The sequence below is a fragment of the Argopecten irradians genome, chromosome 1 (assembly GCF_041381155.1).
Source record: "Argopecten irradians isolate NY chromosome 1, Ai_NY, whole genome shotgun sequence".
Classification (NCBI taxonomy): Eukaryota; Metazoa; Mollusca; class Bivalvia; order Pectinida; family Pectinidae; genus Argopecten; species Argopecten irradians.
In genome coordinates this window covers 39,274,059-39,292,596 of record NC_091134.1, presented here as the reverse complement: position 1 = coordinate 39,292,596, position 18,538 = coordinate 39,274,059, and the positions used below count along the sequence as shown (strand labels likewise).

The following is an 18,538-nucleotide window of genomic DNA, read 5'->3' as shown; positions in this document are numbered from 1 at the left end:
GTGTGACCCTTGACGCAGCTTCGATCTTGCTGTAACGACTAGCACCATTGTCACAGGAAGTAGAGCTGTCGAATTAGTGAACCCGGATGTTTTTGTTGCATCGATAAAAAATCTGGTATTACAAAAGTTCCCCACAAGTCATTCGATCCGGAAGTATACAACCTGAACACATATTTAAATTTCTTCTTTGTTCGATAGGTACGCCGACCTTCTTGTTTTCCCACATTCCGATGTTATCTAACCATTTTTTTTATTCTATAACTTATTATACAAGAGTTTATTTCCTTTTTAAATTGATATTTATCATATACTGCAGCAGCCCAACGTCCTTTTCTTTTGAGGACATCTGATGACGGGAAATTTTCAAATTGCCTGCAGTCGTCCGTGGTTTTTGGTCCGCCCTTCCGTCCGGAACCAATCTTGTTTGCACTGTTCTTTAAAAAAATGGATAATTTTCTGAAACAATATCTATAAGGTGACCTGGCAGCCCCTTTGTTTTGTGATCGGTCGGTAAACGGTATGGGTGACAAATGAAGTTTGTTGTTGCATTTTCCATAACGTAAATAATTAAGTACTATATAGATTTTTTGATGTTTTTCGAATTGCTCTGAAAAGAGGAATCCATTGCACTTGTCAGGGACCTGCCTTTGACTGTGCCATTTGAAGCCTGTTTCTGCTATGTTTAAAATGATCTTCGATTTTACCGAATTAGACGAAGACATTTTTTTTATTGCAGTTGATTGCAGCTACATATACGATACCGGTAGACTGGCCGCCAGTCTCTAGAACATCAAAAACATCATTAAAATTGGGTTTGATGTTTCAAACTAGGGGAAATAAATCTAGTAAAGAATTCTGCTGAGAAAGTTTCATCAAAAACTTAGGAACTTGGCATGGATTACCAACAAACGCTTAATATATATATAATAAAATTTCCAATGGTTCCTTATAAGTAAAAATGACAAAAATATAAAAAAAAAAAAACAGACCTTACCAAGCCCCTGTGTTACAGGCAATATGCATAGGCATGTTTGTTAATTAGGGATTTCCATTATTTTTATTTATTTTTTTTTTTTGTTATTATTTTTTTTTAATGTGTAACACATTTTAAGACACTTTTCTTCGTTGTTTTCATTCGAGAAATGAAGCAATAATAAAATGCCCAATGCTGGGGACGTCAAATTGTCTTAAAAGAAGTGAAAATGCTGACTTTTATGTTCCCTTTATATGCACACAATCCGTGGTTAATTACCGTGTCCATGAAGTGTTAAAACCCCAAGTGATCACTGTAATGAATAAATCAAATTGACAGCACAGAATTTTTTTACGTAATTTTATCAAATTGCCTTTCCTACCTCTATTGACTGTAGGGTAAGGAGGTTAGTCGGAGACCTTTCCCCTATAACTATGTCCCACGATGAGGACAAAAGGTCAACGACCGGCAGCACAGGTTAGAGAAAAAAAACGGATGTGAAAAGATACGTCGATGGACAATATGTTACAGTCGGGGACTCGTCGTCATCTCGTCATGTATCTGACCACGTATAATCACCGCCCCACAATGTCCGGTTACAGATGTACAGGCGGGTATCGATCAGGGCTCGTAGTAATGTGTATTTCGTATCGCACATACTTACTGGGCATTCTGAACTAGTTCAAATACACAATTATCGATCTAGGAAACTTGAAGCGACGGCCGCTGAAGCGATACGGTAGAGAAATGCATTTTTATGATCGACGGTGTGACATGTCAGCGTACTTCGCAGTCGATGTCGTCTCTTATCGTCTGCTTATATGCATTATATGATCAATAAATAGGTCTAGTCCATACATCTGCTATTTCACGTAGATATTGACTGTAACGTCAGTTTTTTAGTGATCGTAACGTTATTTTTCCCTTAGAAAATGCGCGTTATTACGTTACGTCATCAACACAGGCACAGGGGTCTGATAATATTAGTTTATATAAAGTTTGTATGAATTTAGACCCACCAGTGTAAAAATGTACATTGTATATTCACATAAACTAATTAATTTATGATACCCCTGTGAACAGATTCATCAAGAGCAGATAAGTCTATGATATGCAATACGAAGAATGCTGTTAAGTTTTATCTAAAATAATTGGATTTTAAAACCACTTAATATCCTAAATATATTCAGAGCCATAAACACCTCGAATAAATGCTTATTGATAGGTATCTGATAACGACTAAAACATTATATACCATAAAGCCTCGTGATTCTGATATTGTACGTCATGGTATAAAATATACGTTCTTCCGGTGTGATAACAGTAGCCTATCGGCGTGTTGAAACCCTTGAAAGACATGTCAGTAGAAAAGCGAGAAAACATGCCATGTTTTAGCCTTTGAAGACCCTAGCTTTGTTGGAGTGAGAGACTATCTACCATCGATCAACAGTATCGATTATGTCTACGTATTATGTAAAGAGAGCGTCAAAAACGGATCATTTGTGAACTCACCGAGACATGCGACAGACTCTGTACTAGTCATATTAGACTAAGTGTAATTATATCATTAACTTCTACATTATAATGCTAACGGTGTACAGAGATGTTCTAGACATTTAGAGAAAATACAAATGCACCTAATTAATTCAATCCCGAAGACACATTTGAAGTCTTCAAAGACTGAAATTGATCATAACGAAGTTTATGAGGTCGAATGAATCATAGCGAAGATGGCCTGCGATTATTGCCAAATGACACGTCTGAAGTCGGATGATAATGTCTCGGAATATGATCTCAAAAATTCGAAACATTTGATAATTGAGAAGTAATATGGATTATGTCGCCATCGTGTGTTCTTTGCTGTTCTAACTCGCCTCAATAAACTTACTTTCAGTTCCAATCAGATTAAAACACAGATCCTTATAACCACTCCGTTCAATAGAGGATCTGACAATATCCCATATAGGGTCACGTCCAGATGACCTTTATACCACGTGTACTTCAGAGCAAATGCAGTTTCTACACCTTACAACATCAATTGAAAACGTCTTTTCGCCCCAGTATACATATACAATTAGCTTTGTTGTGCACTTCGGGCGAGATGACTACATACACGAAAATAATTTGGACATCTTTTTCAAACTATTTCGTCCTCAGTCAAGATTCTGGCAGTGCCAATTTGATTGGCCATTTCAAAAGGTCATCTTGAAGTGACCCCTAATGGGATGTTCTCAGATCCTCTTATCCAACATAGTGATAATACACGGATCTGTATTTTAATCAGATTGTTTCAATTCAGAGCACCTTGACCATACAATTCGCCTCGTCTGCGAACGAAGGCCATCCGTTGACTTTTCACGAACTGTGGACAACCATGCCTTGGATAAAAAAAAAATCATGAATTTCACGCAACAAGACAGATGAAATATTAACCCATTTCGATTTCGCATTACTATCTCGGAAGACAATCTTGTCAACGAAAATACTATATACGGTGAATGGAGTATGGCATCCTCGATACTCCAGGGGTTCCGATCACTTACGATCTCTACACCCCTGGACTATCTCATAGTGAAATTGAAGGCAGCTCAGCGGAAAACATTTGACCAGTAACAGGCTTTGAAGACTACAGAGAGAGCGACGCCTAACATCATAACCACACAATCAACCACAAACTGTTATACGGCTCTTTTGATGCACATCGAAGGACTAAATTACCTGTTCTATTCTGTTGCCTCCAGTTTTACTATAAAATAGTCCATGGGTGTAAAGATCGTAAGTGATCGGAACCCCTTGGATATCGAGGATGGGAGTATGGAGAATACTCCAAAACCTCTATGGTTCCAGTCGTTCTTTTCATCTTGAACTTTCATGTGTTATCTTTCTTACATAAAGATCTAGACGCACCTATAGCCAGCGACCACAGCAGCCGTGACAGTCATGCTTGATTAGCAAAGAGAGAATTGTCTAATAGTACAGACAGACAGACAGTCTTTATTTCCTCTTTACAAGAGATTATGTCAATCAAACAATACATGTGTTACATTTCAATTTACATACGGTACATGCAGGATTCATGTATATTTGCTCGTCCAATTTCAAAGCATGCTCCTTCATGAAGTCGTAAATTGGAGACCAAGAGTAAATATACATATATATCTTATTTGCATATCACCCAGCCACCATGCAGATCAATACAGTTAGCGTGTACTTCTCAATAACAAGCTTATATGGATGGCTTTTTTATTTGATGTTCGATATAGGATCGGGTTGACGTAGCTTTGTATATATGTGTTCAATTCTGTCTCAGCCAAACATTCATTTTAGGCTGAACTGTTAAAAACGAGCTTCAGCAGAAAGGACGCCTGGTGCGCGTACACTGAGTGCAGAGTCCAATCCAGAACGTCAGTAACCCTTGGAGTATTGATGATGTCATATACTGAGAAGGAACGAACCCATGCTCTCATCGGCTTGTGATATTGCGTGTACGTTATTGGGAACATGGCCACCAAAACAAAATCAACGAGCATGACTTTTACCGCAATAACGAACACACATTCTACAAAAATGGTAACCGCAATTCTAAAATTACAAACATACATAGTATAACCATCAGAGCGAGAATGCAACATGCAACATTAACGAACATACATTGTACATCAAGGTATGTTTAAGATTGACGGCCCATCGACAGCAAGGGTCAATTACGGCCAAACTTAAAATTATTTTCTATTACGGACCATGCATTGGGGAACACTAGCAAGCATGTATAATGACACCGCAGCATAAAACAAAACATGCATCAAATGAAAATAGAAAGCATGCTGGATAATAACGAAAATTAATTTTAAATGGCAGGCAATCATCATTTAACAATTCCTAATATGTATATATCGCAATGGCATCATACGCATCCTACACCAATAAAGAATATATGAATGCAGTCATTGCATGAACGCCATTGTGTTAGACGTTGACTTCTTCAGGGTGACGTCCTATAGCCATCGTTCTTCTTTTAATATTAACAATTATCTTGAGATTTGTCAAAGGATTTACATATGCAATATAAAACAAATAAGGACCTTTGATTCGAATGTGTTATTGAAGAACTATATTGTACATGCATCATGCAAATACAGAACAAAAGCACCTTACATCCACCGAGAAATGACAAAGATTAACAATCTGCCAAAATGAAGAGTACACTGCATACATGTAACACAATAACCAGCAAACATCTTCCACAATGGCGAACATGTATTCCATCACAATGCAGTTACGCCTTCCTATTGTAATAACGAACGAGTGCATCCTACCGAAATGGCAAATATATGCATTCTACCACAACCATTCTGCGAACATGATTAGCATTTATCCTACCTGCATGAAACGCCCATCGATGAAAGATAGCGTAGTATACCTCAACAATTAATTAACTAATACCTTAATTAACGAAAATTCTAACATAAACTCGCATATCTATTCTACCACAATTGAACACCCTTGATACTCCAGGGGTTACTATTAACGTCAGTGATAGTAACCCCTGGAGTATCGAGGATGCAGTTGTAAATATGAATTCTAACAGAAATGATGGACATGTTTCATGTCAGAATACTAAAACAAATATGCTAACTACGACGACGGTGAACATGTGCTCACGAGATAAAGAACATGCATGATGTCACATTTTGTCGAAACTAACATCATCATGTGACCATATATAACGCACATGCATTCCTCCACGATGGCGAGAATGGAAATATTTTAACTTACAAAAACTACAATAAAACATGCATTTTAACCATAATTGCGCATACATACGACATATACTAATAAAAATTATGCATTCTACAATGACAAGTGCGTGCGTCACGAATACCACAATAGCGAAACATGCATTAAACCCACACACATGCAAAACACTTTCGTTGATCTGAGGAATTATATGCATGATTTTCGCTGGGTGTTTCATAATTGACTCTGATAAAATGGAGCTACTAATGTAAGTGGAATGGACTTTTAGAAGAAAAAAGAAGGGGGGGGGGGTCATTTTCTATGCTCACAAATAATATGGGGACGGCTTCGAGAATTATGATATCTACAAATATAAGACATACTGGGTCAACATTCACGTAACTGATTTCGAGGGGATATTTAGATAGGTCCCGATAAAATAAACTTAGACTGACAAATAAATTCTGGATCCTAGTGTTACTATAACATGCATTATACTGCAATAAGGAAACAACAGTCACATATTGTTTATGCAGCACATTGCAACCTGCCACAATATCACTTACCGCTATACATTGTATTACTTTTTGTAATTCTGTCTTAATCTACATAATTATACAGTATGTTAGAAATGTTCAGGTATGCTTTATTTATGTGTACGTGCATTTCAAATTACGTTACGCTGTTAAAAAGAAAAGAAATTATTTAATCCTTTGTTGCTTATTATCTTACATGTCAAATTAATCGTGTCTGTAATGAATGGCCGGATGGTTTGTCGCGTTACATGTAGTACTTTTTTTTATACATGTACACAATATCTGGTTCTAGTTCCTGGACATGTTATACAGAAACCAACTAAGATTAGATTATACTTGTATGTTCGCTGGTAACTTTGAGAGTAGTGTACATACACAATGATACAGTACTTTACTTAGTTGTTCAGTTTTATATCATGTGAAAATTTATTTCTGTACATACATGGCACAGGAGACGTTCTGTAAGTCATATACCGTATTAGGAAATATATATGTAAATACCAATGTATACATATTATTGACACAAGTGCATATTTAAGAACCCATAAAACATATGTAATACCATTACGTTTCTATCATCGCCCTTTCCCATATTTTCAATTAAACGGATCAAAATTGAAGTTCAATTGAAAACTTCTTATGATGGTTTATTAATTATCCCAGAAACATACATATACTTAGAGATTGGAAACTCCTTCTTTGTCTTTGTTGACAAGTAGCGAGACCTCCGGTTTATAGACATTTCCTTTGGCTAACTACTTTTAAGTGTATTCTTTTAAGCATGATATTTCTACATCAATACAAAGTTTAAACATTATTTCATGGTTTGATATGACCAGTTGTCCCGATTAATGTGATTTTTGAAAGCAAGAAAATTACCCATTTTACCTGGTTTTTCGAAAATCAGACATTTAAAACCGGAAGTGCATTTTGTTTTATTAGTATATAAATCAAAATATTATTTTTTCTTTCCAAAATCGTACTCAAACCATCTAAAAATTACTGAACTTTAGTAACATATCAAAGTTATTCTCTTGTATTTAAAGATGCTCCGCTGCCGACAGAGCATAAATGATCTTCATCGTTTGAACAATAATTCGTGTTTAATGGTGTATGTATATGTCTATTAAACACAAAAAATGTATAAGATAATTTATTTTGCTTTTGGTGTATGCGCAGTCAGAACTTCATTCCATATAGGATATAGTGACACGGATTTTTTTTCGGGATGCAATTAATTATTTTTATATTTTTAACTTAATTAATGGTGGTAATGGTGTAAAGTAAGTAACTTTTGTAACTGAAGAAAAATATCTAATCGTTTGCTCCAGTTTTTAATAGTGAAAAAAATACTATTTGTCAGCGGTGGAGCATCTTTAACAATTTAAGAGTATATCTAAAAAAAACGCCTTAGCACATACAGAGGTACATCTGCCGATCGCAAAAATGACGGAGTTGCCAAAAATCTCTCTAATATATGTTTCTGGTTATCCTCTTTCGTAATCGATCGAATGTTTAAGTATTTCTACTTTTTTAAAAATATCATTACCTTAAGTCCGCCACTTACCAGTTCGAAATTCACGTGGAGCACTTGTTGGGTACCGACCGTAGGTCGGCGTTTTTCCCCCCTGGCACTCCGGTTTTCCTCCACCACGAAACCTATCAAATCGTTAAAAGACCTTGGTTAATGGGGAAAATTATAAATTAAGTTGACTATCTTTATAGAGATATCTTAATGTTTAAAGTCTTTTAAAGAAAAGTTCTTAAATTGTTGACTTGTTTGTTTCTAATGAAAATAGTTTATAGAAATCTAGAAAACTAGAACAGAAAAATTAATTTATTATATCTGTATATAGATCTATACATAATATGATTTATAATGTATTTCGAATAAATTCAATATCAGAAAATATACGTCTTAATTAAAATTCCTACAGTACATGATAAATGTATGTTAAAATCGATATTTTTAAACACTTCCTTTGCAAAAGCTAACGCTCAAACATTACAGTAGATCTATAAGAAATCGTTAAATTAGCAATTGCATCTTTCGATAAGGTCTATAAATCATAGTATGATAATTTTCAATGTGATCTAGGCAATAAGTTTTTAATTTTATTCAGTTATTTTGTACACATAGATTATGAGTGAGTACCACCAGCAGCAGCAGCAACAGGTTGCATTGCGAGATCTCCCCCTTGTGATAATCAAGAACGACAACTCCTGTTACACTATGCGCAAAGATCTATTGCGCAGAATATGCAAATCACCCGTGACAACAAATACGTCATCAGGTGCCCCCTGTATGCAGCTACTAGCCGAGGTGTACCTGTCAATGTTTTGATTGTGATACATGTGTGGAGGAAGGTAATGGAAGCTGTCATGGATTATATTCTGAAGACTTTGTGATTTTGGATTACTATCTTATCAATGATACTGTGTGGGGATACATCGATTATACGAAAGTGCACTAAATCTGGTTGATTTCTGGCGTTCTCCCTGTGGCTCGCTTTGGATCCAAAATGGACGCACAACCAGAAATAGATCCGAACTTCGAGCCACAAACGAGAGCCAGGAGCAACACTTGGCCTTGCAGGCCACGGGATCCTATTAACGATACACAAAGTTCGCCAGCATCAGACGAATGTGCGTCAGAAAATGCAATAAAACAAGAGAATGTCGCCTTAAACAAGAAGACATCATCTCGACGTAATGCATGGGGAAATCTCTCGTATGCTGACCTAATTACGAAAGCTATACAAAGTTCGGCTGAACAGCGACTTACACTGTCGCAAATTTACGACTGGATGGTCCAAAATGTACCTTATTTTAAAGATAAGGGGGACAACACAAGTTCTGCAGGTTGGAAGGTGAGTTTAAAACGCGTCATGTGCTGGTATTGCAAGTTCGTAGTATGCTGTCGCTGAAGTCTTACCACCATCGAGTATGTGTGTATTGCATACATCGATTTGTTTTGGTAAAGAAAACCACGTGGTTGACATGCTACACATTTGTTCTTTCGGTTCTTATATTTGATGTCAGATTTTAACATGGACTGAAATGTTTGTTATTGTTGATCTGGACATTTATTGCATGCGATCTGTTTTGATTTGTGAAGGGGGCGTGGTCATTATTGTTGATAATTGTTTCACTAGTTCAATTTGCAACACACATGCATACGCCCCTTTTGTATGCCATGCAGAATACATATATATGTTGTTATCATTGCTATCAAGAATTCGATATTAAGTAAGTTAATCATAATGAACTTGAATGGCGGCAGTGTGACAACAAAACCTGTGCATTCGTTGATTTAATTTCAATTAGTCTGCACGCCGCACACATCAAATGCACATTGTGCAACCACACTATCAAACTCTCTTAAGTGGAGAATTAATGTTTATTAAGTAGTATTTAGAAAATATAAACAACAATGGATGAGTTGCATTATTTGGATATGTATCGATGAGCAATGTTAAATTAATTTACAGTTGAAATGTTTCATACTTCATTCAATATTATTTATAAATATGATTCTAATAAAAGATATCATTTCGTGACTCGTGAGACCTGACATGCTTAATATAAAGAACAATTCTTATTTTCCGAGATTTTTTTGCAAGCAATATATATAGATATAAAAATTGGAAGATAATTGTACAAAATGTGTCCAAATTAACATCTGTCAGTGTGTGCGTTTGATACAGTATTTTTGGCCAATGAACAAGACTATTTAAAAAAAAAAAAAAAGTAAAAAAAGTATTGTTAACAGTACTATCACTTAATTTTCGTTATCTAAAAAAGCACCACAAATATATATCGTATATATAAATTAATCAAAGACTAGCTAGTCTAATATATAATAACTCTTTTTTAGACATGTATGTATATCAAAAGCTTTTCCTCTCAACTAATATAAGTGACAGAGACTATTTAGTTTTAACATTTGATATAACATTGTCTGTATGGCAATATTAATTGCATGATATAATTAAATTATATATCTTAATTAAACTGCAGTTGACATGCATGGAACAATTAAAAAGGATCAATTCAGACATGAAATATTTACTGGCTGTATTTTGGAGGTATATGTATATATGTCTATTAATATTTCTCTCATTATAGCTCCAAAGTGGTCAATCAATATGGCCTATCATGGACTATGGGATCTCATGATGTTGTGATTATCATTGATCCAAGTATCAATATTTTCGCATTTAACTCTATTAGAACAGTCAGTCAGTCACCATCTGCAAAGATGAAAATATAGAATGTGTATTAAACGAAACCGGTACCAGTGTCAATGTATCAGCTAGTACAAAATGCAATTCTTTATTTCGCCTGATTTACTGACAATGTTTTTGCCTTAGAGAGGGCTCATCATGATCATGAGGCTGCAGTCTTCAGGACACACGACATGCTTAGCTTTATATTTTGCAACTAAATGGAATATATATCATATCATATGTTATAAGACATAAGTACAACAATACCAATCATCAAATCTTAAAATAGACTTTGGCAGCTGGTCACCACCTCTGCAGCAATGAGCGCCTCATGAATGCTGATGATAATGATGTCGACCAGCACTTTCATTAGGACTTAGGCCTCCAAAACACTCTAAAAACTCATTTTTCATAATCTGAAGAATTAAAAAATATGACAAATTCTGTCAAATATGCATGTGCTTTAAAATCTGGACATTAGATTAAATATGTTTTTTTCAAACTATTGAGACGTCAAAAACACTGATATGTAGGTCTACTGGTGAATTATTGAAGGTCATTTGTAAATATTTTTACCTTAAACATGCTACATAAAAGATATTCTGACATATTACACAATGTACCACATTCCCTTTCCCCCTGTGTCCCAAAAAGCAAGTGTGAATCTTGTAGGGCTGTATGGACAGCAGGATGCAATTAAACCAATATTCTCTTGATGCATGGCCAGCTTTCCTCCACCTGCTGATTGCTGAACCTGGCACACATATTTATTCTTTGGCCATTTGAAAAGACATTGTATCAATCAAACCACACAAAAAAAAAAAAATCATCAAGGTAAAAGATAAAAATAACTATTTTTTGTTTAAAAAAAAAATTAAACTAGATTTTTGGTACAGGTTTGATTCTGTGTGTAAGGACTAAATATAAGTCAGGTTAAATGAATATCTCATTGTAGAAAATTGATAAATGGGGGTAAATGTTAAAAAAATAAAAAAAAAAAGGGCCTATAGTCAGCTAATTATATATATATATATATAACTTGAGCTCGACCCTTGGCAAACTTTTGTGTAAATCTCACACAGTTTGCAAAAAAAAATTCTTTCATACCCTGCTGAAGTTCAAAAATAATTACATCAATGCTTAAATAGAGCATATATGTGTAGTAGTACATGTATGCCTAAATTTTGTAAACATGCACAGAGGACAAATGTAAACAAATCAGAACACCTGTACACCTGAGTCCTTGCAATTGTACTGTATTAAAATATATGATAAGAATTTGGATATTTAGTAATTGGGATTGGCTCATGATCAGCTGATATTATACTTATTTTTTAAGTTTAACTTAGGGTGAATGTATGTGCATAATATGTATACACATCCGGACAATGTCATGCTATTTAAGTATGTACATAATGCAAATAATACAGTTGTACCTGTACTAGAGTATTATGCACTACACACTGAATTGAATTTAACATACACATGTATACACCTAATACACATGTGTTCCTGGGATATGACAGAAATTTGAATTTCAGCCAAATCTCTTTCTATTGCATAACTGTTCTTAGCCACTGAGCATTAATAATAGGGGCAGCTATAGTAGAAAAAAGGTCTCCTGTGTGTGTGTGATCCGGGATGTCTATAAGCTGATCACATGACGGTCACATTTAAATATATACATTTACTTGTATATACGGTATAGCCATCCAAGTCAGATATTCAATAACATGGCTTTCATATGATTTTGGTCTCTGCACCATTTAATGCATATGACTGGATTTCTAAATTTCAAGCTAGGAGGAGCTAGCTATATATAGTGGCCTGATCATGCAGTCTCAAGTCTCCATGCAATAACTAAGTTTAAAATATATATATACCGGTATGTATACTGTACACATATCATTCAGATGTACTTTTTTTGACATGGTATATATATACATATCAACTAGTTTTGTGAATGGGTTGAGATTTTATTATTTTGACCTATAGTCTTATCTCTTTTCAAGGCCTAAAGTTCATTCACCTGGATCCAGAGTTTAAATCTTAATTATAAAACACAAAAACCATTTAGTTACTTTTTCTTTTTTCATATCTATGCAAATTGATTACCTTATTTGACCCAGTAAGCACCTATATATAGGACACCAGTGTTTTTCCTGCCTATATATTTGGGACCAAAATAAGGCCCCATTCCCAGTTGTATTTATTGTTATTTTTCCCCAAATCTATGTCTAAATTTCCCAAATCAGTGAGTTGACGCCTATTTTGTGTGACAAAACAAAAAAAATCTGGAAATTCCAAGTCTGAACGTCGTTTATTTCTACCTTTTGCAAAATTTCAATAAACATCGTTAAAATTTTTCATTTCATACTTTTATGGCACAAAATTTCCCAATTTCCGCCAATTGGCAATTTCCCAAAATGCCCAGGAAAAACAATGGACACTTAAAAAGTTGAAAAGTTAAGGAGGGCGCTTAATGGTAACAAATTTGGACTGGCTAGTCTTTCTTAAAATTATTGCACAAAGTAAGCTATAGGGATGGTGTGGTTATTGGTTTGAATATGGTATATAATTTGTATTTATATTACCTTTTATAAAAATTTTATGAAATAGCTAAATTGTGTCTCGTTATTAGTACTCACTCATTTTTTAAGTGCCATATACGTATACGTGCATAATTGGTGCTCATTGGATGAAATACAGTGTTAATATTCAGTATAGGTAAAAAAGTATTATATATTTGATTTTACTACGTTATTTATTTTAGATAAGTATAAATTTAAAGGTGGTTCCTTATATGGTTCAGTGGTTTGCTGACTACCTATATGGTTTAAATGTGTTCTGATAGAAACACTTTACTATTCCAGTTTAAATGCTCTTTGTGCTTCAGTACAAGTTGTTATTTGAGAGGAATATTCAAGTCTGAATGTATTCTTTATAGTAGAAAAGAGGCTTTTAATTTTTATTCACAACATCTTTTGTGCGAGTTTGAAACCCTCTCAATAAGCATGCGTGGTTAAAATAAGTTATTAGGATTTATAAGGAAATCATAAATATTTAAATTTGAAATGATGTGGGTGTGGCGTGTGACTGTATCATTGACTGTCTTTGCATTGGCAGTATATGCAAGAGTGGGCAAGAACCCTTCTATTGCAAGGAGACAACCCAAATCTACTGCAGCCTCCCAAAACATACAGGCATTCACACAGGCGTGCAGCACATTGCATATATATACTGTGATACAGGCCTTGGGGAAGTAGTCTTTAAAGGCCCACTATAATAAGCTACCTTCCCGGAGCATAAGAAAAATACTTGTCCATGGCCTAAGATTAAACACCAAATAAATGCAAGATCTCCTGCATAATATATGATGAAGTGGAGATTCATTTCACTGTTTTGCCTTCTGGTGTAGTGATAGTCAAACTACTAAGTGGTATTTAGGACGACAGGGGAAAACATAAAATGACCAGCATTATGAAATTTAACATAAAATTTATTTGAATTAAATTGTGTAATTTCTAAAAAGTAGAGAGCTGTTATCGTTATAAATGATATCCATCATGCATGTATCAATGATTCTCATCTTCCGATATATACAATATTGATTCTTCTGTATATAAATTGTATTAAGGTTTCTGATCATTTTAACTCAATGAAATTTTCACAATTACCCCAAAATATGTATAAAATAGCAATAGTTCTTGAGTGACATGTGTTGTTTTGGTGTATAGAACGGAATATGTAGTACACAAAACAGCTGTTTCGGAATTCATCTTTTTCTCAACAAAACCATTGTTTCGATGTATATCGATATATCGTGATATTTTCCTTTCAATATGCCGATACTTAACATTTATATCAATGACAGCTCTATCAAAAGGCGATGATATGTGTAATATTAACTGTAATTTAGTAACTTTTGCAACTCTATAAAATTAGGCCAAATAAAAGAATATTCTTGTTTCTGGTAACACCATGGCCTTTAAAATGAAGAGTCCGTATACTTAGGTAGGGATTTTTTTTATTTTTTTTTATATATTACACTTTTGATATATATTTTTCTTCTTCATCCCAGTCTTGCAGTGAAAAACTGAAGTAGACTATTCAACCTTAGATATAAATATATAAACCATGGTTTTGATTCCCAGGAGACTATTGGTATCTTAGATTTACAGAATTTGTACCAAAATTCTCAATTCTGGATTTTTTTTGTGAAAAACCAAACAAGATTTAGGTTGTTATTTGTTTGCTTGAGGACAAAACTGATAAAAAGTTTTTGAGTAGGCACTAATTTTACAGGGTCGGTGGGGTTACCGGAAACAAAAATATTTTTTTGTTTGGCCTTTAGCTTATTGATATCGTTGTACATTCCTATTTTAAAAATTAAAAGCTGTTTCGGAAAGGCAATTAATCAATCAATTAAATTAACAATTGCAATTGCAAGTATTCATGGATTAAACACATGTATATACCATATTTTCCCTAATGAGGGCGCCGGGCGCGGGTAAATGACTGAGGAGGGCGCGGTTATTTGAGACCATTTTTAGAGGTTTTTTTCTGAAACAGACTAGTCATCTTGCTTTTCGTTTCGTATTTTTCTGAAACTTATGATAACCAACTTTCGTTTTCAAGTCAAATAAGTATTGAAATTAGATAATAATGAAGAAATGTATGCACCAGAAGTATTAAACATTGGTTAAAAATGTCTGTTTCACGGAATTTTTGCATTTCATGCTAGCCTGTTTGTTTACCTTGTGACACAAAATGGCGGACGGTGCTTTCGATCGCTACTTTCGTTTTGTGGCAGATGGGGAATACCGACAAGAGCACACAATAAAATGCTTAGAAATGATAATATTACTGTTAGTTAGGAACCTTTATCATAGATATACAGTAAGTATTCATAAAACCTGTACAGACATCGTTAAAATGTTGTTGCCAGTTAGTCTTCATCCATACACGTGTGTGGTACATTCAAGTGACATGTTTTGTTTTGAACATGGCGTTCTTGCTACTTCTATGTGTAAATACTTGGCAAGCTATTCAGTGCAATAAATTTAGTGTTCATACAAGCTGATTAGGCATCAGATTGATGTAAAACTGTTTTTCATTAGGGTCTGCAGAGACAAATCGTCACAATCTGGCACAAAAATTGTATGAAATTAGTTGATTTTTTTGAGAAAAAAACATGGGGGCGCCCTTATTAGAGGAGGCGCTCTTAATAGGGAAAATACGGTATATATATATATCTTAGTTGAGCGTTTATCTCATATAAGATTATATAGAAGCAGGTCTTTAAGTTTTTATTTAATTGCCGGAGGCCATTTTAATCAATTTCAATTAAATTAACAATTGCAATTGGCGATAGTATTCATGGATTAAACAAACCAATTGTTATATACCCATATTTTCCCTAATGAGGGGCTGCCGGGCGAGTGGGGTAAATGGGGGACTCGAGGAGCGGTCGCGGTTATATTGATGGGAGACCATTTTTAGAGGTTATTTTTTCTGAAACAGACCTAAAGTCTTCGATGCTTTAAGTTTCCGTATTTTTCTGAAGAACTTATGATAAACAACTTTCGTTTTTCAAGTCAAATATGTATTGAAAATTAGATAAATTAATGAAGAAAATGTTATGCACACAGAAGTATTAAACATTGGGTTAAAAAAATCGTCCTGATTGACGGACATTTTTGCATTTTCAATGCTAGCCGCGTTATGTTATAACCTTGTGGATGACACAAAAATGGCGGACGGCTTGCTTTCGAGTCGCTACAATATCGTTTTGTGGCTAGATGGGGGGAATAGACCGACAAGAGCACACAATAAAATGCTTAGAAATGATAATATTACTGTTAGTTAGGAACCTTTATCATAGATATACAGTAAGTATTCATAAAACCTGTACAGACATCGTTAAAATGTTGTTGCCAGTTAGTCTTCATCCATACACGTGTGTGGTACATTCAAGTGACATGTTTTGTTTTGAACATGGCGTTCTTGCTACTTCTATGTGTTAATACTTGGCAAGCTATTCAGTGCAATAAATTTAGTGTTCATACAAGCTGATTAGGCATCAGATTGATGTAAAACTGTTTTTCATTAGGGTCTGCAGAGACAAATCGTCACAATCTGGCACAAAAAATTGTATGAAATTAGTTGATTTTTTTCAGAAAAAAACATGGGGGCGCCCTTATTAGAGGAGGCGCTCTTAATAGGGAAAATACGGTATATATATATATCTTAGTTGAGCGTTTATCTCATATAAGATTATATAGAAGCAGGTCTTTAAGTTTTTATTTAATTGCAAACCTTGGTGAGCAAAATTAAAATTCACGAGTTTCATTTATCTCATGAATTAAACACAAATGTAATTTAAGGTACTTTTTATCACATAACTACTACAACATATATGTACATTTTGAGGAATCTCCGTGGAGGCCGCCATTTTGTCAGGACATTTTCAAATCCTGATGTCACGTCATGGATGTCATGATCAAGTGATCATGGTGCTGTCACAATAAATATGAAGCCAATGAAAAATGCTCCAGGTATACGTAACTAGTGGTGCTTCGATTGATCAATTGAAGAGCGCACATTCAGATGAGCATATATGATTTGTGAAGAAAATGAACACAGAGGCCTCGTGATCATAAGCCTTTGAAGGAAATTTTGTATGAGACTTGTTTATACATCAGGGAAAAAATGATTGATTTTAATCGATCATTGATGATTGGTTAAACAAAACTGATGATTGACCCGATGTCCAACACTACATGTAACTAGTTCTATTACATTAGCGACATGCTAAAATTGCGACATCACTGAATATCAGCTGGTGTGATTTGAATACGAAACTTTCTCTTTATTACTAGCTCTGCTTGTTTTCCTACAGTAAACAAACCGCATGCACGTGGTAGACCTTCGTTAAATATCTAAACAATAGACATGATTAAATAATTACACCACCATCTCGGATATAATTACCAATTACCTATAGCCTTCACATAGATACATGCCCCAGGACATGGCATGCGACAACTATGGTACAGGTACATATGTATTTCACGGTCGGTTGATCAGACCTCAATGCAATCTATCAGTGTCGCTCAGGTAAGGCCGGTTTTCAAAAGTGTATTTTAGTTACATTTGACTATTCCGATCTCAAAATCGGTCCGGTATTCGGAATTGGGAGGGATTGGTTTTTGGAAGTTTTATATACTATTAATAAAGAGGAATTCATTCCGCACATAACATCCATGTTCGGTTTCTAGAGGTGATCGGTTTTGAGAAGGTTCGGTTTTGGGAAGTTCCACTGTACGTTCATGTCGCCAACTGTATACCACTATGATAGGCCGCAAATTTTTTTTATCTTTAACTCTTTATTTATTTATTTTGGATATTAATTTGTGGTTTACATAATTGTTTTTCAGTTATGATGTGAAAGGCCATTAATAATAAGAAGTGCTCCCTAAATTTTTAGCTCACCTTGTCCGAAGGACCAAGGTGAGCTTAAATGCCATACCGTTGCGTCCGTCATCCGCCGTCCGTCAACAATCGACTTCTTCTCCATAACCGCTGGTCAGAATTCAACAAAATTTGTCTGGTATAGCTAAAGCATCCTTATATTTATGGGTTGCTGACTGAAAATTGTACAAAAGATGGGGCTGACCCCCAGAGGGGCGGGCTAAAGGTGGTCAATTTGGCTATTTCCATATAAACGACTTCTCCAAAACTAAGCATGGGATAGCACTCATAATGCAATGGTAGCATCCTTATAGGGTGGGGATTCAAAATTATACAAATGATGGGCTGACCTCCCGGGTGCCTGAGGGGCGGGGTCCAAAGGAGTCAATTTGGCTATTTCCATATAAATGACTTCCTCTCTGAAACTAAGCATGGGATAGCTCTCATGATGCAATAGTAGCATCCTTATAGGTTTGGGATTCAAAATTGTACAAATGATGGGCTGACCTCCCGGGTGCCTGAGGGGCGGGGTCCAAAGTGGTCAATTTGGCTATTTCCATATAAACGACTTCTTCTCTGAAACTAGGCAT

At 35.0% G+C, this 18,538-nt stretch overlaps 1 protein-coding gene across 1 annotated transcript in view; it reads left to right on the top strand.

The window, feature by feature from the left end:
* The first annotated feature begins 8,526 nt into the window (after positions 1-8,526).
* LOC138327394 (forkhead box protein O-like) overlaps positions 8,527-18,538 on the top strand; it is a 30,224-nt gene continuing 20,212 nt past the window's right edge. The window contains exon 1 of the mRNA XM_069273460.1: positions 8,527-9,116. Coding sequence (XP_069129561.1) covers positions 8,769-9,116 — 348 coding nt within the window. The 5' untranslated portion in view covers positions 8,527-8,768. The remainder of the gene's footprint in view (positions 9,117-18,538) is intronic.